Source organism: Mesoplodon densirostris, chromosome 14 (assembly GCF_025265405.1).
Source record: "Mesoplodon densirostris isolate mMesDen1 chromosome 14, mMesDen1 primary haplotype, whole genome shotgun sequence".
Classification (NCBI taxonomy): Eukaryota; Metazoa; Chordata; class Mammalia; order Artiodactyla; family Ziphiidae; genus Mesoplodon; species Mesoplodon densirostris.
In genome coordinates, this window is record NC_082674.1 from 56,511,720 (window position 1) to 56,529,285 (window position 17,566).

The window sequence follows — 17,566 nt, forward strand, 5'->3', positions numbered from 1 at the left end:
AAAATTTATCTGATTTTTGGTGTATGTTTTATCTGTCCACGGTACTCTTCTTGTACAAACACTTTGATAAACTAAATCTGAAGTAAACTATAAATATGATTATTTATTGACTCCAACTGACAATCTTACTTTCCATGAATTCAGAAAGCCCAGTTTCTTCCTTTAATCCCATCAACTGCACATTAAAATTTTAACAAAAAAATTTTTTTTATTCTGTAAAAATCCAGCAGATATTTTCATTCTGGGTCTCGGTTATTTAATATATTTTTTTCCATGGTTTTCACATAGTTACATGCATGATTTGAGCTGACAATGAAGATAGAAGCTTAACAGAATGCATGATTTATGGGAAAGTTATTCCCAATGTATTTCAACAGGCTGGCAATCCTCCCCGAGTTACAAACACCCAAATTATGAACGACCCCCCCCACCCCACCCCCACACACGTCCAACTTGGATTTCTTAACTCCTGTCCTCCATGCTTTACATCTACAGGACGCGTTTACTGCCATCACAGTTTCTGTGAGAAACCGTGGGGTGTTCAGAAGCATGTGACTTCCCAAATAGAAGCGGGGGATTGGGGTGGGGAGGGGATAGCAGGATGTAATCATCAGTTAGGAAAGTGACACTGGGCTTTTTTGAAAGATTGGCATCCATTGATCAAAAATACACAAGCTACGTATTTTTAAACACTTTATTTCTCTCTCTGAAATTCTGCCATTAAAGATTCACTTACATTAACAAATCTTTTTAAAATGCCAGTACTTCTGGGAAGGTGAGGGGGGCATCAGTTATTCATTTCCTAGTCTGAATTAATTCTTTCAGGTTGCTTGCTACCTAAACTCTGGCTCAGGTCAAGTAGACTTAAAGGCTGTGTATTGTGATTGGCGGGAGATGATGAGTGTTAATTCATAGGAGGAATAGAACTGGTCCAGGTGATGTGACCATAACTGGGAGGCCAAGTGCCTCTACAAGACATTGGGATACTTGGAAACTCCAGGAAAGGAAAGCTACGTAGCAGAGGAGAGATACAGAAAAAGAGGTACTAAAGGCAATCATACATATTTTAATATTTTCCTAGGCTGGCTCTATGCACAGAAATATGAGAAGGAACTCATCTTCCTCCTTATTTTTGCACTTTCTGACTTCCTGAACCCAGGGCTCACATGTCAGTTAGAACTTCATTCACTTAATGAATTACTTTGGCTTTTGATAAGCAAGAATTGGAAACTATCACCATTCATAACAGACTTCTATGGGAAAATTTGTTCTAATGTCCAAGAGACCTGCTTACAAATTAACTTCAGAATATAACTGGTGCCTAAATTGGGATCTACCTGAATAGACTCATTGCTTGTCCGTTGTCTCTCATTCTCCAATCTTGGTTTGGAAAGTAGGGATTTGCTAGGTGGAACTAAAAGAAACACTGGAGGATGAGGCTTTATGTGGTAAAATTTATATAATATCAGGGCATGCAATGGGAAGGACACTGATGACCCCACGGAAATACACTTATAGATCACAACTCTTAGAAACCTGGGGATGAACACCCAAATCCTGACTATGGCCCCAAGGCCCTGTGTGGTCTTGCTTCTCTTACCTCTCCAGTTTCATCTTGTCCTGCCTTCCCAGGTCCCAGTACTGTGGTTGTTTCATGCTTCTCCCAGACAGGCAGGGCCTTTGTACATGTGATTGCAATGGCCTGCAATACTTTCCCTGCCCTCTGCCCTTTTAGACTGTCCACCATACCTAAGTGACTTTTCTCTACCCTTCAGACTTCTGCTCCACATCACTCCCACCTCAGTCAATGTCCTGTCTTCCACACACTCAAAGATTTATGTTTCTTTCTGATGGAGTACAGTTGCACAGTTACTGCTGTGACTATTTTGTTTAACGTCTATGCCCTCTAACTGGAAAGCAGATAGAAAGAGGGACTCTTTCTGGTTTGGTTCAACATTTGTGTCTCCAGGGGGTTGGCATTCATGTTTGGGACATAGTAAGAATTAAGTACATTTTTTGTTAAATTGAATGAATGAATGAATGAGAGGAGTGACAGGTTGTACAAAAGGTGGTTACATATCCAGAGCTCACTTTTATTTTTATTTTAGAATTACTGTTTTTTGGGGGGGGTTACTTATTAATTAATTTATTTTTGGCTGCATTAGGTTTTCATTGCTGCATGCGGGCTTTCTTTAGTTGCGTCGAGCGGGGGCTACTCTTTGTTGCAGTGCGCGGGTTCTCATTGCTGTGGCTTCTCATTGCGGTGGCTTCTCTTGTTGCGGGGCACGGGCTCTAGACACATGGGTTTCAGTAGTTGTGGCACGTGGGCTCAGTAGTTGTGGCAGGCAGGCTCTAGAGCGCAGGCTCAGTAGTTGTGGTGCACGGGCTTAGTTGCTCCGCGGCATGTGGGATCTTCCCGTACCAGGGCTCGAACCTGTGTCCCCTGCGTTGGCAGGTGGATTCTTTTTTTTTTTTTTTTTTTTTTGCGGTACGCGGGCCTCTCACTGTTGTGGCCTCTCCGGTTGCGGAACACAGGCTCCGGACGCGCAGGCTCAGCGGCCATGGCTCTTGGGCCCAGCCGCTCCGCGGCATGTGAGATCCTCCCAGACGGGGACACGAACCCGCGTCCCCTGCATCGGCAGGCAGACTCTCAACCACTGTGCCACCAGGGAAGCCCTGGCAGGTGGATTCTTAACCACTGCACCACCAGGGAAGCCCCAGAGCTCACTTTTTTTTTTTTAATTAATTAATTAATTTATTTATTTTTGGCTGTGTTGGGTCTTGGTTTCTGTGCGAGGGCTTTCTCTAGTTGTGGCAAGCAGGGGCCACTCTTCATCGCAGTGCGCGGGCCTCTCACTATCGCGGCTTCTCTTGGTGCGGAGCACAGACTCCAGACGCGCAGGCTCAGTAGTTGTGGCAGAGCTCACTTTTAAGTGCTATATTTACTCTTTAGAAAAGGGGGCAGTAGGTTCATAGAGAGAGCTCCTGCCTGCAGGCTCTGATTCTCCATCTCTTCCCTGGGGTTTCTGTGATGTCAGGAGTCCCCTAAAGGGCAGAGTGAGGCTGTGAGCTCATTCCACAGTGGTTAGCTATTGACAAATATCTGTCACTGTTTAACAAGCCTAAATTCAGCTAGAAAGGAAAAGCCTCATAGCGAATCTCTGTGAAGCCAACCTTTGGAAGCGTAGCTAGACATTTCTTTTATAAGTGCCAAGAATATGTTTATTTAAAGTTCGCTCTTCTTAATCTTCTCCCCTGCTCACCTTAGCTCCATCTTTTCGATCCATGCCATTGGCATATCCGTCCCATTGGTTATTTGTGAAGCCCCTTCTAGGACTTAGCACTGCCAGGGCAGGTACCAACAACACCTCATCTTGGTTTCCAAAGGAACTACCTCAAAATTTTCAGGAAAGCCATGGTGGTAAAATAAAATATATGAGAGTGTGCTTACCTTTGATCAACTGAAAATCCCTTTGAACTAAAAACAAGGAAACCTTCAACACCTCAGGATGAGAAGAGATACAAAACGGAGGCTGAGCTAACAGAACCCTAATTAAAGTTAAATGTAGAAGTTAACCATTGGATTTAGACTATTACATACGTCTGTTGGCCTCAGATTTGAAGATATAGAAAGTTTACTCTGTTTATTTTGAAAATGTTTAATAAGACTTATGAGGTTGTATTATGTTTTCATTTATCCTGCAAAAACCTTTCTAATGTTTCCTAGGATTCTGTGACATGTCAATCTGTAACAGTATCAGATATTAATGTCCTCAGATAACCTGTTGCTGAAGAATTGCTGAGACAGGTGTGGAGGAATGCTGTGGGAAAGACTGACACAATGACTTGGCAAAACCAAGGCAAAACCACAGCTCTAGAGTTTTGTGTTTGTACCATATCTATAAAGTGTGAGTCTGGAGTCTGAGCTCAGGGTCAAATTGTCTGCTTAGAGACAGTTGAGATTCTTTACTAGGGTAAAACTGAGAGGTGTGTCAAGGGTGTGGGGAGTAGTATAATTAATTCATTGAGGGGAAAATGCAGAAGGAGACAAATAACTTTTGCTTTATTTTTTAAAAGGTGAGCTCAGGAAAAAACGGAGAAACAGCAAGAAATTTTAGTTAGGTAAATACTTTTAGGTTGTAATTGCAGGGAGTAGGGGTGTATTTCTAAAGGGTTATGGTAAACATTATAAAGAAGTCTGAGACTTTAACTCTTAGTCCATCTCTTGTCCAAGATGAGCTTAAAAATTCTAAGGAAACTTCCCCGCTTTGGAGAATGCACGTTTTTTTTTTTTTTTCGGTACGCGGGCCTCTCACTGCTGTGGCCTCTCCCGTTGCGGAGCACAGGCTCTGGACGCGCAGGCTCGGTGGCCATGGCTCACGGGCCCAGCCACTCCCCGGCATGTGGGATCCTCCCGGACCGGGCCAAGAACCCGTGTCCCCTGCATCGGCAGGCAGACTCTCAACCACTGCGCCACCAGGGAAGCCCGAGAATGCATTTTAAAAAATATTTTCTTACGTTTCATTGAATTTCATTGGTGAATATTTTTCAAGAGTTTCATTTAGGTGTGTATCAAAAAGAATTGTAACAGCGGGAAATTGAAACTACGGTTTTTTCCATACAGTGAAAGAAAGATGCATTCACACCTTCACTGAATAAGCAATTGACAAGTCTGTACCCTGTACACAGGGGTAACCCTGGGGTTAGAGAATCTTAGTGAGGAGTATGACCAGGTCCCTGTTTTCACCATATTCTATAATCAAGTTGAGGGGGCATACACGGAAATGAACAGTGCTAGTAGAGTATGAAGTGTGTTGGGTGGAGGAATGTCAGGAGAAGAAAAATCACTCCGGACTGGGAAGGATTTTACTAAAGAGAGTTAGAGTCCAGCAAAAACTCCTTATAGGAGATGGCAGTTGAACCGAACCTAAAACGTCACCGAGGAGTTTGCCAGGGAGAAGGGCTAGCACAGGGGGACACAAAGAGGTGTGAGAGATCCGTGTGTGCAGGGAGATCCCGAGAACGTCAGGTGGGCTCAGGACTGGGGTGGGGGGCAGGGCGTCGAGTGCGGTGCCCCCGGGACCCGACAGCAGACGGGCTGCAAACAAACACACCCCGGAGAGAGATCACGAAAGGCCTTCTACGCCAGGCTAAAAAGTGTGACCTTTATCCTGAAGGCAGAGGGCGGCTGCAGAAGGATTTTAAGTGCCGGGGTTATACGATCAGATATGTGTTTTAGAAAAATCATTCTGGCAGCTATTACGCATTCTAAATGAAGACAAAACACCTCCTTAAAGCCTCTGAAGTATTCTAGCCGGTTCCTGAGAAAGGCTTGTTATAATTCTCACCATTTATCCTCTTAACATAACACAGAAACATTATCCCCTCTGACTTCTGGCTAAGTAGACACAGCCAGGATCTGGAGAAGTGGGTTTGGGGTAGTTTTTACATTTTTCCTAGCAACCTGGCACACCCAGATAGTTCGACTACAAAGGAAACCTGACCTCCCCATACCGAGGGGATGTTTGCACCAGGGGCCCCTAGAAAGGCGGGAATGTTCTCCACACCATTTAAGGAACGAAAGGCCATATTCTCTCACGGAGAAGTGCTGTGTGAGAAAACAGACAAGAGAAAAACAGAAACCCTTAATATTGGATTAAAATTTATCCGCCTTATAACATGAGCTGTACAGTCCTCGGAGGGCTTTGCACTGACCATTGAGACAGCTTTCAAGGCACAACAGAATTGACTCAGTATCGAAAGATACGGTTATAACTGGCCTTGATTTTTGAGTCTAGGTACATTTTTTGGGACAAAGACTCTATTTCTAAACGCTCAAAGAGGAGAAAAGTAAAGGTTAAGGAGAGAACGTGGCCCGAAACCATGGAGTCTCGCTACCAAATTGTCAATGAAATGATCTTGAAGCGGGGTGTTTTCCAGCTTGGTTTCTAGCAAAACAGGAGGGTCCACAACCTTACATGTTCTTTTGCCCTGGCAGTTGAAAGTTCATCTCCCTAATTAGGAGTTTTGCCTCTGTGGCATAAAGAACCCTCTGATGGACAACCCATTTTATTTCTACCTGCTGGCCCGCTGCCACCGGAAGTGCCCAGCCCTTGTGATGTAAATGTCAGGCGCTTTTGGGGGGTTTTGTTTTTGCCTCCCTCAGAATAGGTTTTGGGGACTAGTGGTCCTGGAGGGAGAGAGGGAGTTAGGAGGGAGAGAAAAATGGGAGTCAGACGTTGACCTGCCGGGAAGGAGCCCCCGCTGACACGGTCAGTCTGACCCATTGAATGGCCTGAATACGATAAATGCCGCTTTATCCTGCCTTGAAAGGCACGAGATAGCGCAGTCTAAATGCCTGGGCATGCTTAAATAGGCGACCAGGGATGTTTGAGTTGAGCATGTTTGAAATCTGAGCTCTCTGACAGCCTGGGAGCTGTCACAGGTCACCTGCCTTGCTCCGCTGGGACGGGCCCAGGTCTCACAAGAAATTGTCCATAGACGAATTGTAGTACAAATTCCTTTCTTTGTTGGTTGGCCTCTTTCACTAGACCATGGCCTATAAAATTTTGTAAAAACAATTCTTAAATATTATTTGAAAGGGCAAATGGCCCACGCTGAAAGGTTTGACAGTTTGACATATAGTGCATGGTTTCGAGAGCTCGCAACCTGAAAAGTGTGGCCAGGATTCTCCCCCTGCTTGTTAGAAGCCTGGTGTTTTTTAAACAGTGTTTTGTGGCTGCCCAGAGTTCCTCTGCTGCGAGCCATCTGACAGGCCAGGAGTCTGCTTCAGTGATCTGAAATCCTTTTAGACTCATTTGTGAGGGAGCAGAAAAATAGCTGGCACCTTTGAATCCAGTGTCCAAAGAGCACAGAAACAGGTAGTGGCAATTAAGGAACCATTTGGACGATCAGATCAAAGCAGATCACTTTAGAGTCTTCTGAGAGTGCTGGAGCCAGTGCCCAGAGAGAGAAGGGAGCCCGGAGTGACACTTCAGTGAGGGGACGAGGGGGAATTTGAGTGGCCCAGTCTCATCAGAGCCAGGAAGTCGCAGGGAAGTAGCTTTCTGCATTAGAATGTGGCCCGTGTGCGGCTCAGCGCCCGTTGGCTGCCTCTGCATAGCCAAAGGCCATTTTCAGGAGCCTCTGGCCCCTCAGTCACTGGCCTGCTAGTTAATTGCCACACGGACTTCATGACACATGGGCAGATAATATGACATTTTCGGTTTCTGTCACTAGCAAACGCCACAACGTTGCTTGCACTAGTTGCTAAGAAGCTGTCAGAACGCATTAGCAATTGGCTAAAGTCGCCCTATGGCATTTCCTCATAGCATCAGCAAAACGAGCATAAATCACCCACTGGAGCCTACTGCTATCCTAATGAGGCTGTAAGCTTGTTTATGGACTAGCATCATTTTTATGATTATTTCCACCTTTTCAGTTTGCCTTCATTTGGTGGCAGGAGAAGTCAGCTCCAGGAATGAAGTCACTGCTGACATTTTACAAATGTGGTTCAGAGCTGCTGCCTGCTGCCGTGTGGTCAGCCGGCGGTCCTCCAAGTTTGTTTAGTGATCTTAAAAATAAAAAGGAAATAAATCCTCCAGAGACCGCAGAGAGGTGACTGTATCAAATTGCAGAGTGGATGGAAATGTGCAAGGTACAATTGACCATTGAGACTCTCCTCTGAGGTGGAGACGTTTCGAGATCAATTTTCCATTTTAGAAAGTGGAAGAGGTTAAACAATTTATTAAAATCTATGAAAGTGTTTGCTTTGAGAATCATCTGTTTTATTATGCTCTCCTCCTTCCCCATCCCCTCCACTTCCCTAACTTGTGTCGGGAAGGAGCAGGGTTTATTGTTTTAGGCTTTTCTGAACATGCACCAGTATTTACACTGGATTGAAAGCATTTGCTTCCAATGAAAATCTTGTCTTAGATTACAACCCAGCAGTGTAATTTCCCTCCCAGATGGGAGTAAAGTAGCTGTATTTGCCTAAAAACAGTAGGAAGAACAAACTGAGCATTAAGCCAAGGCTGTTTTTGGCTTGAGCTAATGATGTAATAGAAACCTTTTATTCGGGAGAGGTCACTGCCAGGGACTGAAGGGGGGTGATCTGGCTCTTGCTTGAAAGGTTTCTCCATTGTATCTACATAAGTCTTCACTTAAACAATTCTGTTCCTAATGCTTCTGCTTTCATATGGCAGAAATAAACAGGAAAGGTTCTGGTGAGTGTTACACGTGGAATGCAGAAAGCCTTCCTCTCCTAATGCAGTATATAATTCAGGTGCCCTCAAGGCACGCTTTCAGGAATTCTTTTGCCTGAGGTAATGGGAAGCTAAGGCTGCTTTAAGGCCTTGATTATCTATTGATGCACAAAGCTGGAAAAAAGTCATCTCCGCTGGATTATAGTAGATATTTCCATAAATTATCAATGAATTCTCTTCAAGGCAGGCACGAGGCATTGCCTGCTAAATTAATCTGAAGGGGTTTTGAGATGGACAGAAAGGCTACCTTTTTTTTTTTTTTTTTAAGGTTGAAAACAATCATGGGTGAGGTGGTGAAAAACTGTGTCCTTAGGTCAGAAGCTTTTTAATCAGTGATCAAGTAATATGTTTCTTTTCCTTGGTTACCTTTTGCATATTGAAAGTGGATTAGCCCACTGAAAATTTAAATGCTTTTGAGTTGGTTTTTTTTCTTATGTTTTTTTAATGAATTGTTATTTTATATGGTGAAATGCTTCTCTGAATAAAAAGCCTCTTTAAATATTGGACTCTCTAAGAATTTATTAGGCAAATCCAAGGAGACTCCTTATAAAACACTTGGGTAGGGCTTCCCTGGTGGCTCAGTGGTTGAGAGTCCGCCTGCCAATGCAGGGGGCACGGGTTCGTGCCCCGGTCCGGGAAGATCCCACATGTCGCGGAGCGGCTGGGCCTGTGAGCCATGGCCGCTGAGCCTGCCCTGGTTTAGGGATGTGGGTGTTTCATCCTGCCTGGACCATCCCCCTTGAGCAAATCATCCAGCAGGATCACAAGTACTTTCTTCATTGATATAGTGAGGGCTTGGGAACTGTGGGTCTTCATGATCTTTTTCACTGAGAACACAGCTGTGATTCCATGGACCTTTTAAAGAATATACGATTTTTGTCAACAAAACATCGAATACAATGAAATTATGGATTTTCATTTGATAAAAATTCAACAGAAAAGTTCTGCCAAAGTTTTGTGTTTGTGGCATATGCTTGTCATCCTAGCAGAAATGTCGAAATCAGTCTGTCTCTCTCACCCAACAAAGTTTTTAAACTTCAACTCAGTACAAGTCAAGGTAATTCAGGGGACAGTTTTCTTTTGGGGGGAGGGGTGGCAGGGGGAGTTTCCTGAGGGAACTCTGTGAAGAACAACTGATTAATGACAACCTAACTACTTTAGATTCGACTGAAATAACTGAAATCAAAATAGAGAATTCTTCAATATCCTGTGATAAACCATAATAGAAAAGAATATACATATGTACGTATATAACTGAGTCACTTTGTTGTACAGCAGAGATTAACACAACACTGTAAATCAACTATCAATAAAAATTTTTTAAAAATAGAGAATTCGTTTTGTGTGTAGGATATTTAGATAAAAGAAGCAAGGAATACAGAAATTCATGACGCGAACCAAAGGAATCTGAGGCTAGTTCCCATGTGCAGTCTTACCAAAGTTCTTTGGGCCACGTGCACGGGTCTCCCTGTGAACCCAGGGAGTGTGCTAGCTCGTTGTTAAGCCTCGCCACTCTAGCTCTTCTTTCTGGGCCCAGATCAACCTGTCCCTTTCTATTTATTTATTTATTTATTTATTTTTGCGGTACGTGGGCCTCTCACTGCTGTGGCCTCTCCCATTGCGGAGCACAGGCTCCGGACGCGCAGGCTCAGCGGCCATGGCTCACGGGCCCAGCCACTCCGCGGCATGTGGGATCTTCCCGGACTGGGGCACGAACCCACGTCCCCTGCATCGGCAGGCGGACTCTCAACCACTGCGCCACCTGGGAAGCCCCAACCTGTCCCTTTTTAAAAGCCAGTAGTTTCCACTGAGAGAGCTGGGGTACCAGTTTGACCAAAGCTAAGTTACTTTTTAGGGTAGTATGTATAGTCCACTGTTGTTTTCCCTTTTAACATTTGTGCCTAAACGCCAAGTGTTTACTTTCCATTTGTACCTTGTGACTTGTTTTGGACAGTGTGATTATATGGACTGAAATTTCACTTTTTTTTTTTTATTCAATATGCCATTTTAAAAGGAATACTACATTCTTTATCTTATTGTGTCACAGAGCCAAAAAATTATCTAGAAGAAACAACTTAAACGTTATAACAAAAATCAATGGAAAAATAGTATCCAGTGTATAAGAATGTGTAAACAGGTGACTTTTCGGTGAGAAAAATTTAAATCTAGAAGAAATTTTTCAGAAACTGCCTGGATTATTAGGGGAACACAATCCCAACTGACTGTTCATTTAACATCACTTTATTTGATTTAAATAGTCATTGTTTTCTAATTAAAAATCGACTTCAAGAGTTTTTCCCGTACTAAACTTTATGCTCTCTTTCTATGACAAGAAAAATGATATTCTATTTGAAGCATTCGTATGTCAGACTGCTTATATGATGGATTACCTACATTTCCATGGCCTACTTTAGTCTTAAGATAGATCACTTATGGAAATAGTTGATGTCTTAAATGCATCTTCTCACAAGTTGACATCAGTGACTTTATGTGACATTTGAATCCCCAGGCATGGACAGCACCTCTGCTCATGGTTTCCACCATATTGAACTCCCCCATAGGAGTTACACTTAACATGTCTCCACTACCCACATCTGAATAATTACCATGGCAACAAAGCTATTAAAGAGATTGGATACTCCCCTCCATTCCCTTTGACCTTTTCCAATATTCTTTGGAAGAAGTTCCTTAGACCTGACTACTTTTGAGCCTAGGACTTGTTCTTTCTCTTTGTCTTAAAAAAAAAAAAAAGAAAAAGAAAGGAAAGAGTACCAAATAAACTATTAATCATTGATGTTGCTCTTTTGGTTTTGTTTATATCCAAAGGCATTCTATTTGAATAAAGCATGTTAAGGTAGCATCAGTCAAAATTTGATTCACTATGTTTGCAGGTGATGGCTTGGACAACAGTGTAGCTTCCCCCAGCACAGGTGACGATGATGATCCAGATAAGGACAAAAAGCGTCACAAAAAGCGTGGCATCTTTCCCAAAGTAGCCACAAATATCATGAGGGCGTGGCTGTTCCAGCATCTAACAGTAAGTGGATTCTAAATGACATATGTAAACTAAATATGGACAATGAACCAGTTTTGATAGAAAAAAAGGGGGGGAAAATGATCCCTCTGGACTTGGAATATTTCATAAATCACTGTGTGCCCACAGTTCTTACAGAGGTGTTAGCACTTGTTTCCTAGATCCATACCCCAAATTAGGAGTTTTATTTGAAGTTTACTATTGCGATTTTGCTCACTTTTGTAAGTTATAAGGTTTAGGAGTTCATGTGCACTTTTGACTTTAAGTATGTATGTTAATGATGTTGTTTTTCTCAGTGTGACTCTTAAGTACCTAGAACCAGGTCCCACTAAGAACAAAGTCAGACAAACCCCAGAGAGAAGGACTTAATTTCTTCCCGTGCTTTCGTGGACCTTTATGGCGAATGGTCTGCAAAACTTTAAATCTTGTTGCAATGGCAGGTTGCTCACATAATTTGCTCTTAAGTGGTTTGACTGTACTGGCTGCCATTACAAAACGTTCATCTGAGTCAGAGCTGCACAGTGAAAGTTGTCCCTGTATTTAGAACTGTAAAGGAAAACAGCAATATAGAGTCAGCTCTTCCTGTGTAGTCCCTTGTGACTTTTCAAGCCGAGTAACAGTTTATATTGTCTGTGTGAGTATTGCTGTTTTCACTGCAGGAATTCTCCTGGAGATGTGAGAAACTGGAGATTTGGGGCTTTCTGGCACCGAGGGATTTGTTTTGTTTGGTTATTGTTCTGAATGGATTTCATGTTCAAAATATTTATAATCATAATATTTTGGTGGATATTTTTGGAAGTGCATACTGATTTAATGACATCTAAGGAAGAAGATGAAATGAAGATTTATGGGTAAAATAATATATTAAAAATCAACAAAATTGTTGGCCAGGGGTACTTCCAATATTAGGGACAAAGGACAAATTTGGACAGGTTGTAGCATAGACTAGCCTAAAATGAATGAATGTTAAAAATCTTGTTTTTTTAGAGAAATGTTAGGAGCAAACCTTTTATGTTACTAATTTTAGCATAGTTTGCTTTTCTTAAAGTCATTTGATCTTCTTCAGTATCAAAGTTAATTCTGCATCGTCACTACTGTGTCCAGACCTGTTGACCCTCACATCCTCACTCACTTTCAAAGCCATGTTCCTCAGTGACTTATATTGATACAGGGAGACAAGCAGAGGATGTGGGAGAACAAGCTGGTTCAGCTCCTCGGAACAGAGGCTGGGCCTCCAATAATACTCGAGGCTCTAAATTAATTCAGATTTTCCAGCATACCTAAATAAAATAAAAACCGAGAGCAGCAGGACTAACTAAAAAATAGTTTCTTTCCTTTTCTTCTTCCCACCAGGATTCCAAACAGTAACTAGATTATGCTGATAGTTTTGGAATAAGCTTTAGGGATGGTTACTACTGGTAGTTAGTTGAAGATGTAGGTGGTCTAGCTGATTTTAACATCATGTTAGGTTGACCTGAAACCTGATTCGGGTGTCATTACTTGCCTGACACTTGTTGCATTTATGTGGATAGTTTAAGATCTGCTTTGTGCAAGTTTGCTGCTGAGGATTATTGACCACCGCTGAATGGGAGGGGAAGGACTAGGGTCTAGAGGGCATAGCATGAAAAATAAATAGTATGGGGGCTTCCCTGGTGGCACAGTGGTTGAGAGTCTGCCTGCCGACGCAGGGGACACGGGTTCGTGCCCTGGTCCGGGAAGATCCCACATGCCGGGGAGCGGCTGGGCCCGTGAGCCATGGCCGCTGAGCCTCCGCGTCCGGAGCCTGTGCTCCACAACGGGAGAGGCCACAACAGTGACAGGCCCGTGTACCGCAAAAAAATAAAAATAAAAATAAAAATAAATAAATAAATAGTACGGCATTTAAAGTCAGCGGGAGATAAGAAGTGACAATTGGGCAAAAGTGCTGATGCAGCCGTGCTGATAATTTCATCACTGGAGCCAACCAGCTAACCTGATCTAACCTGAGGACGAGTGGGGGGAGGGGACAAAATCAGGTTGACCCTGAAGTCACAACCAAACTCTATTTCCTATACTAACAGAAAAAAAAAAAGATAGACTTTGTCAGCCTCCATTTCAATCTCCAAAGGAGTTTTGGCTTCACTCGAAGCTGAGCTGCCCCTGAATAAAATATAATCAAATATTGGTTCAGACAGAATCAGGAGAGAAGAAGCAAGGTCTTTGATTCATCCACCAGATTTCCTGGTTTTCTAGGTCGTACCCTTGTGAAGAACCCTGCCAAGAGTTATATTATTTTCTTAAAAAAAAAAAAAAAGAACAACAACAAAATGCTTTTTAACAGCCAGCATGACTTTACCTGTATTGCAATGCTTTTTGTGGTCCGTATATTACTGGGGCAGTTGCAACAGAAATTATTCATGAACTGTCTGATTTTTTGAGGTCCGGCTAATTTCCTTCAGTTTGAGGGTCGGTGCTGGCCTGTGCCACTACCCTGAGGGGGAAACCCATTTGTCCATGTCTCCCTAGCATTCTAAGAATGCTCGTAGACGTTGTCTCCTGGTTTCCATTGGGTATTTCCACCCTCCTTCCCCACGCCACTGCCATCTGCTCATACAAAAATATTGATAATGATAATGGTCTCTAAAAAGCAGAAGCTCTCATAATATCATCTAAAAAGCAAAGTGAGGAGATATATTTAAATTTTCTCCCCCTTTCCTTCTTCCAATGAGAAAGATTCCCTTCTGTCCCTCTTCTCCAATTGCAAGAGTAGATAGATTTCCAGTTACAAGGAACAGCCTTCTCCTTGTCTCATTATACTTCTTGAAAGAATGCATAAACTGTTTAGGTAATACTTATAGTCAAGAGCCGATTATAATAAATACTATGAGAAAACGTATAAAGAGAGTTTTATTATTATTTGTCCAAATGTAAGTAACTACTCTTATCTCAGTATTAGTTCTTTAGCAAATTTATTTCAAATTCTGAGAGGTCTTTAGGGATGCACAATTCATTTGGAAGACTGTGTACAAATTTTAGCTGATCACATTCTTGCTATATGATTAATGCAACTTATCCAGGAGATCCTTTATGAAATCTTGCTAAATATAAAAGAGCAACTGAAACTCTGGCTAATTAAAACAATAGCAATCACAATTTATTAGCAAATTGTAAAAAAACTAATTTTTTAAATGCCAAAGGTATATTATAAAACCTCATACACCTTTTGGAAAGCAAATTGCTATCTTTTTTTCTTTTTCAAATAAATGGGTCAATCTTTTCACTGAGTTTATTCAGTTAAAAAAAGCTGCTTTGAAAGGGCTTTCAGCATTTGTTTGTTAGAGGAGTAGAATAGGCCCTGAATAAAAAAACCTTCCTGGATTTGCACCCCAGCTGCATAAGAAAAATGTGCCTTTCTGTAGTTGGTCACAGGTAGATTTAATCAGTAGCACATTTTACTACTCCAAAGAGAGAACTAAAGCTTCATTTTTGGACTCACAGTCCCTAGCAAGCTAAACTGGACATACTTGTATATAATAAAAACAATAAAAGAAAACGGAAACAGGTTTTAAACTTTGGTGATTATGGGGTAAAAGGAAATTTCAGTGATGTGAATTTCCAGCTTAGACTTAGTTGAACCTTTGCCAGTTTTGATAACTAGAGAAGTTCTCCTAAAAGAAACTATTCCCTGGAATTGAAAAGAATGACTGACATTATTTAGATAATGAGAGAGAATTTGAAAGAAAATAAAAGGATGTATTAATAGAAATGCTTGCATTTGCCTGAAGACAAATTACTGCAAACAATTAGAAAGTACTTAATATTTGGGTGTGAGTCACTATATACTCATGATCAGTTCAGGGGCATATGCCACATCAAGATTTATTTTCCTTCCTAAGGGCATTATTCTAGCTGTAAATATAACCTGCTATGTCATAATGTTTAAGCTGGTTGTGTTTTGCATATTACTGGTTATTTTGCTACATAGCATTACAGAGATATCTGCCTAAGGGCTAGGAAAAATGAAGAGAAGGAATAAATACAACGTTTAAGGTAAAGAATCAAGGGTCTTTTTTCTTTTTGTTTTCCTACCCTAACATATTGCAATTTTAAATATAATCTAAATAGAAAAGGGGTTAATATGGTTCTTATTGAAAATACGCAGTGACATATTTTCCTGCATGGAGTTTGTGTACTCTAGGAATCCTGAAAAGTTAGGGAGAGTTGAGGTTGTTAAAATGCATACCTGCAAATTCAGGTGAAGAAACCATTCAAGGTGTGACTCATTCGGCATTGACCAGTAGGAGATGTGATCCTGAAGGTGAATTGACTTTCATTCACATTCTCTTGGATTCCTCATCCTTTCACTGATCTTGAGGATCCCATTGGGTACTATAGAGACAAACTTTGTTTCTAGGTTATATACACATTTTGCTATTTGATTTTGTTTTCTTTCTTTCAACTTCTAGCCTGGAAAATACTATTTTTTTTTTCTGTAGTGAAATTTATGTCTCAATTTCTGATTTATAAGACTTTCCTCTCAATGTGGATAAAGCCAAAGTGAGGGGTTGTAGAATCTTCCAGGTTGAGAATGGCGTTGCCATAGAAACACTATTAGATGAAAAGTGCCCTGCGGGTCCGCCACTCTAAGAATGGAGTAAATGGAATTGAATTGGGAATTGAATGCTCTAGAAGAGACGAATGTTGTTTCATTGGTTTTTGCTTTTGGTAACAAGATCTGGTGGAGACATCTTAGTATCAAATCTCTGCCTGCAATTTTGGAAGAACTGCTCTCTAAACATTATGAATTATTGTTAGAATGAAAAAGTACTTCTCACTGGTATCCAGATAACCCATTTTGTTGATCAAGGTGAGTGGAAACTCAAAAGGCAGACACAGAGAGAAGGACTAAATACAGAGGCACATAGTTAAGTAGCAGATGGAATTTGCTCCTCTCCTACCATTTCTATATCTCCTCCTATCCCTCACCTCTATTCTTTGCCAGTTTTAACAGTGAATATTCTTATTGTGCCTTACCAGTTAGCATCCTTCAGCTACCATTAGTTCTAAGAAGGTAGCAAGGCAGGAGGACTATATTTTTGAACTCTGGCCTAAAATGTCAATCAGGGTAGTGCAAAGTGTTTGGGAAAGACAGTCCTAACTAGTCCTCTGTGTTCATATGCCTGAGCCAAGGAGAGTGGCTTGTGGAGATGGCAGCTAAGTTTGATCCTTTTTTCATTGTGTGGTATCTACAGATACCTTATTAAATTAAGATACATGAAAACGAGTATGAAGGAGTGAGAAGATTTTTTTTTCCTTTCAGATGCCCATGTCCCATATCAAAAATGAGCTCTCTGAAATACATAAGAAGAATATCTTCACAGTTCTTACTTTTTTTTCTTACGCGAGATTACCAGTCACTTTCCCAGGCTTTAGTCATGATGATGGTCAGAGCTTGGCTTTGCTGAAATCAATACAGGCTTAGATGACAGATCTCTCTATCTTACTTTTAAAAGATCTCTGCTACTTTGGAGATAGCATATTTCCACTTTGATTAGATAGGACCCTGAATATCTTTTACCCAATTGGGAGTCATCTGTTTCAGGAGGAAAATGGAATAGATTATTTAATGACTTAGAGGTAATGGTGGAATGCCCTAATTTTTCTGTAATATACATCATATAAACCCTGTTTTAATAATGAAGAGAGTGGTTTCTAGATTCTGGGGTAACTGCCTTTTTCCTTTTTCTTAGCTGGTTATTGAAATCCTAATGGGATGGGTGATGAATTTTCTTAGGTCAGGTAAACTGAAAAGGCTACAGCTGGAATTCTTCACCCAGAAGAATCGGAGTTAATACTAATGATCATTGTGAATTAGAAGATCAAAGGCGAAGCATCAGCCTGTTCTCCAAGTTGTTGCCCCAGAGGCCATTAGTGACCTGGCAGAGCTCCCTCCCAGCCTCCCGCACACCTCCTTCCCTTTGGCCCAGCCTTTCTTCCCCATCCTAGTTATGCACCTCTGACCTGGGGGAATTACAGTCGGTTGACGAGGAGGCATGGGGGAAAAAACAATCAAAAGTAAAAACAAAAGTCCAACTTTAAAATTGTTCATTTAGCCAGGTGCGTAGGACTCTTAAGCAGATGAACTCTGATTGGGGCTCTATGAATTTCGGGGTGTGATTGAGATTTTTGTGCTCAGTCAAATGGTTTGTTCATTTCACTGATGGTTGGTGCCTTTATATGGTGCCTTATGTAAGGGACATTTGTAGCGCCTGGCTGGCAATTTGTCAGC

The 17,566-nt window shown here is 41.6% G+C and overlaps 1 protein-coding gene across 3 annotated transcripts in view; it reads left to right on the top strand.

Moving 5' to 3' along the window:
• Window positions 1-17,566, top strand: part of MEIS1 (Meis homeobox 1) — a 139,835-nt gene that overhangs the window by 65,250 nt on the left and 57,019 nt on the right. For all 3 annotated transcript variants that reach the window (XM_060116825.1, XM_060116826.1, XM_060116827.1), the window contains one exon: window positions 11,156-11,301. In XM_060116825.1, coding sequence (XP_059972808.1) covers window positions 11,156-11,301 — 146 coding nt within the window. The remainder of the gene's footprint in view (window positions 1-11,155; window positions 11,302-17,566) is intronic.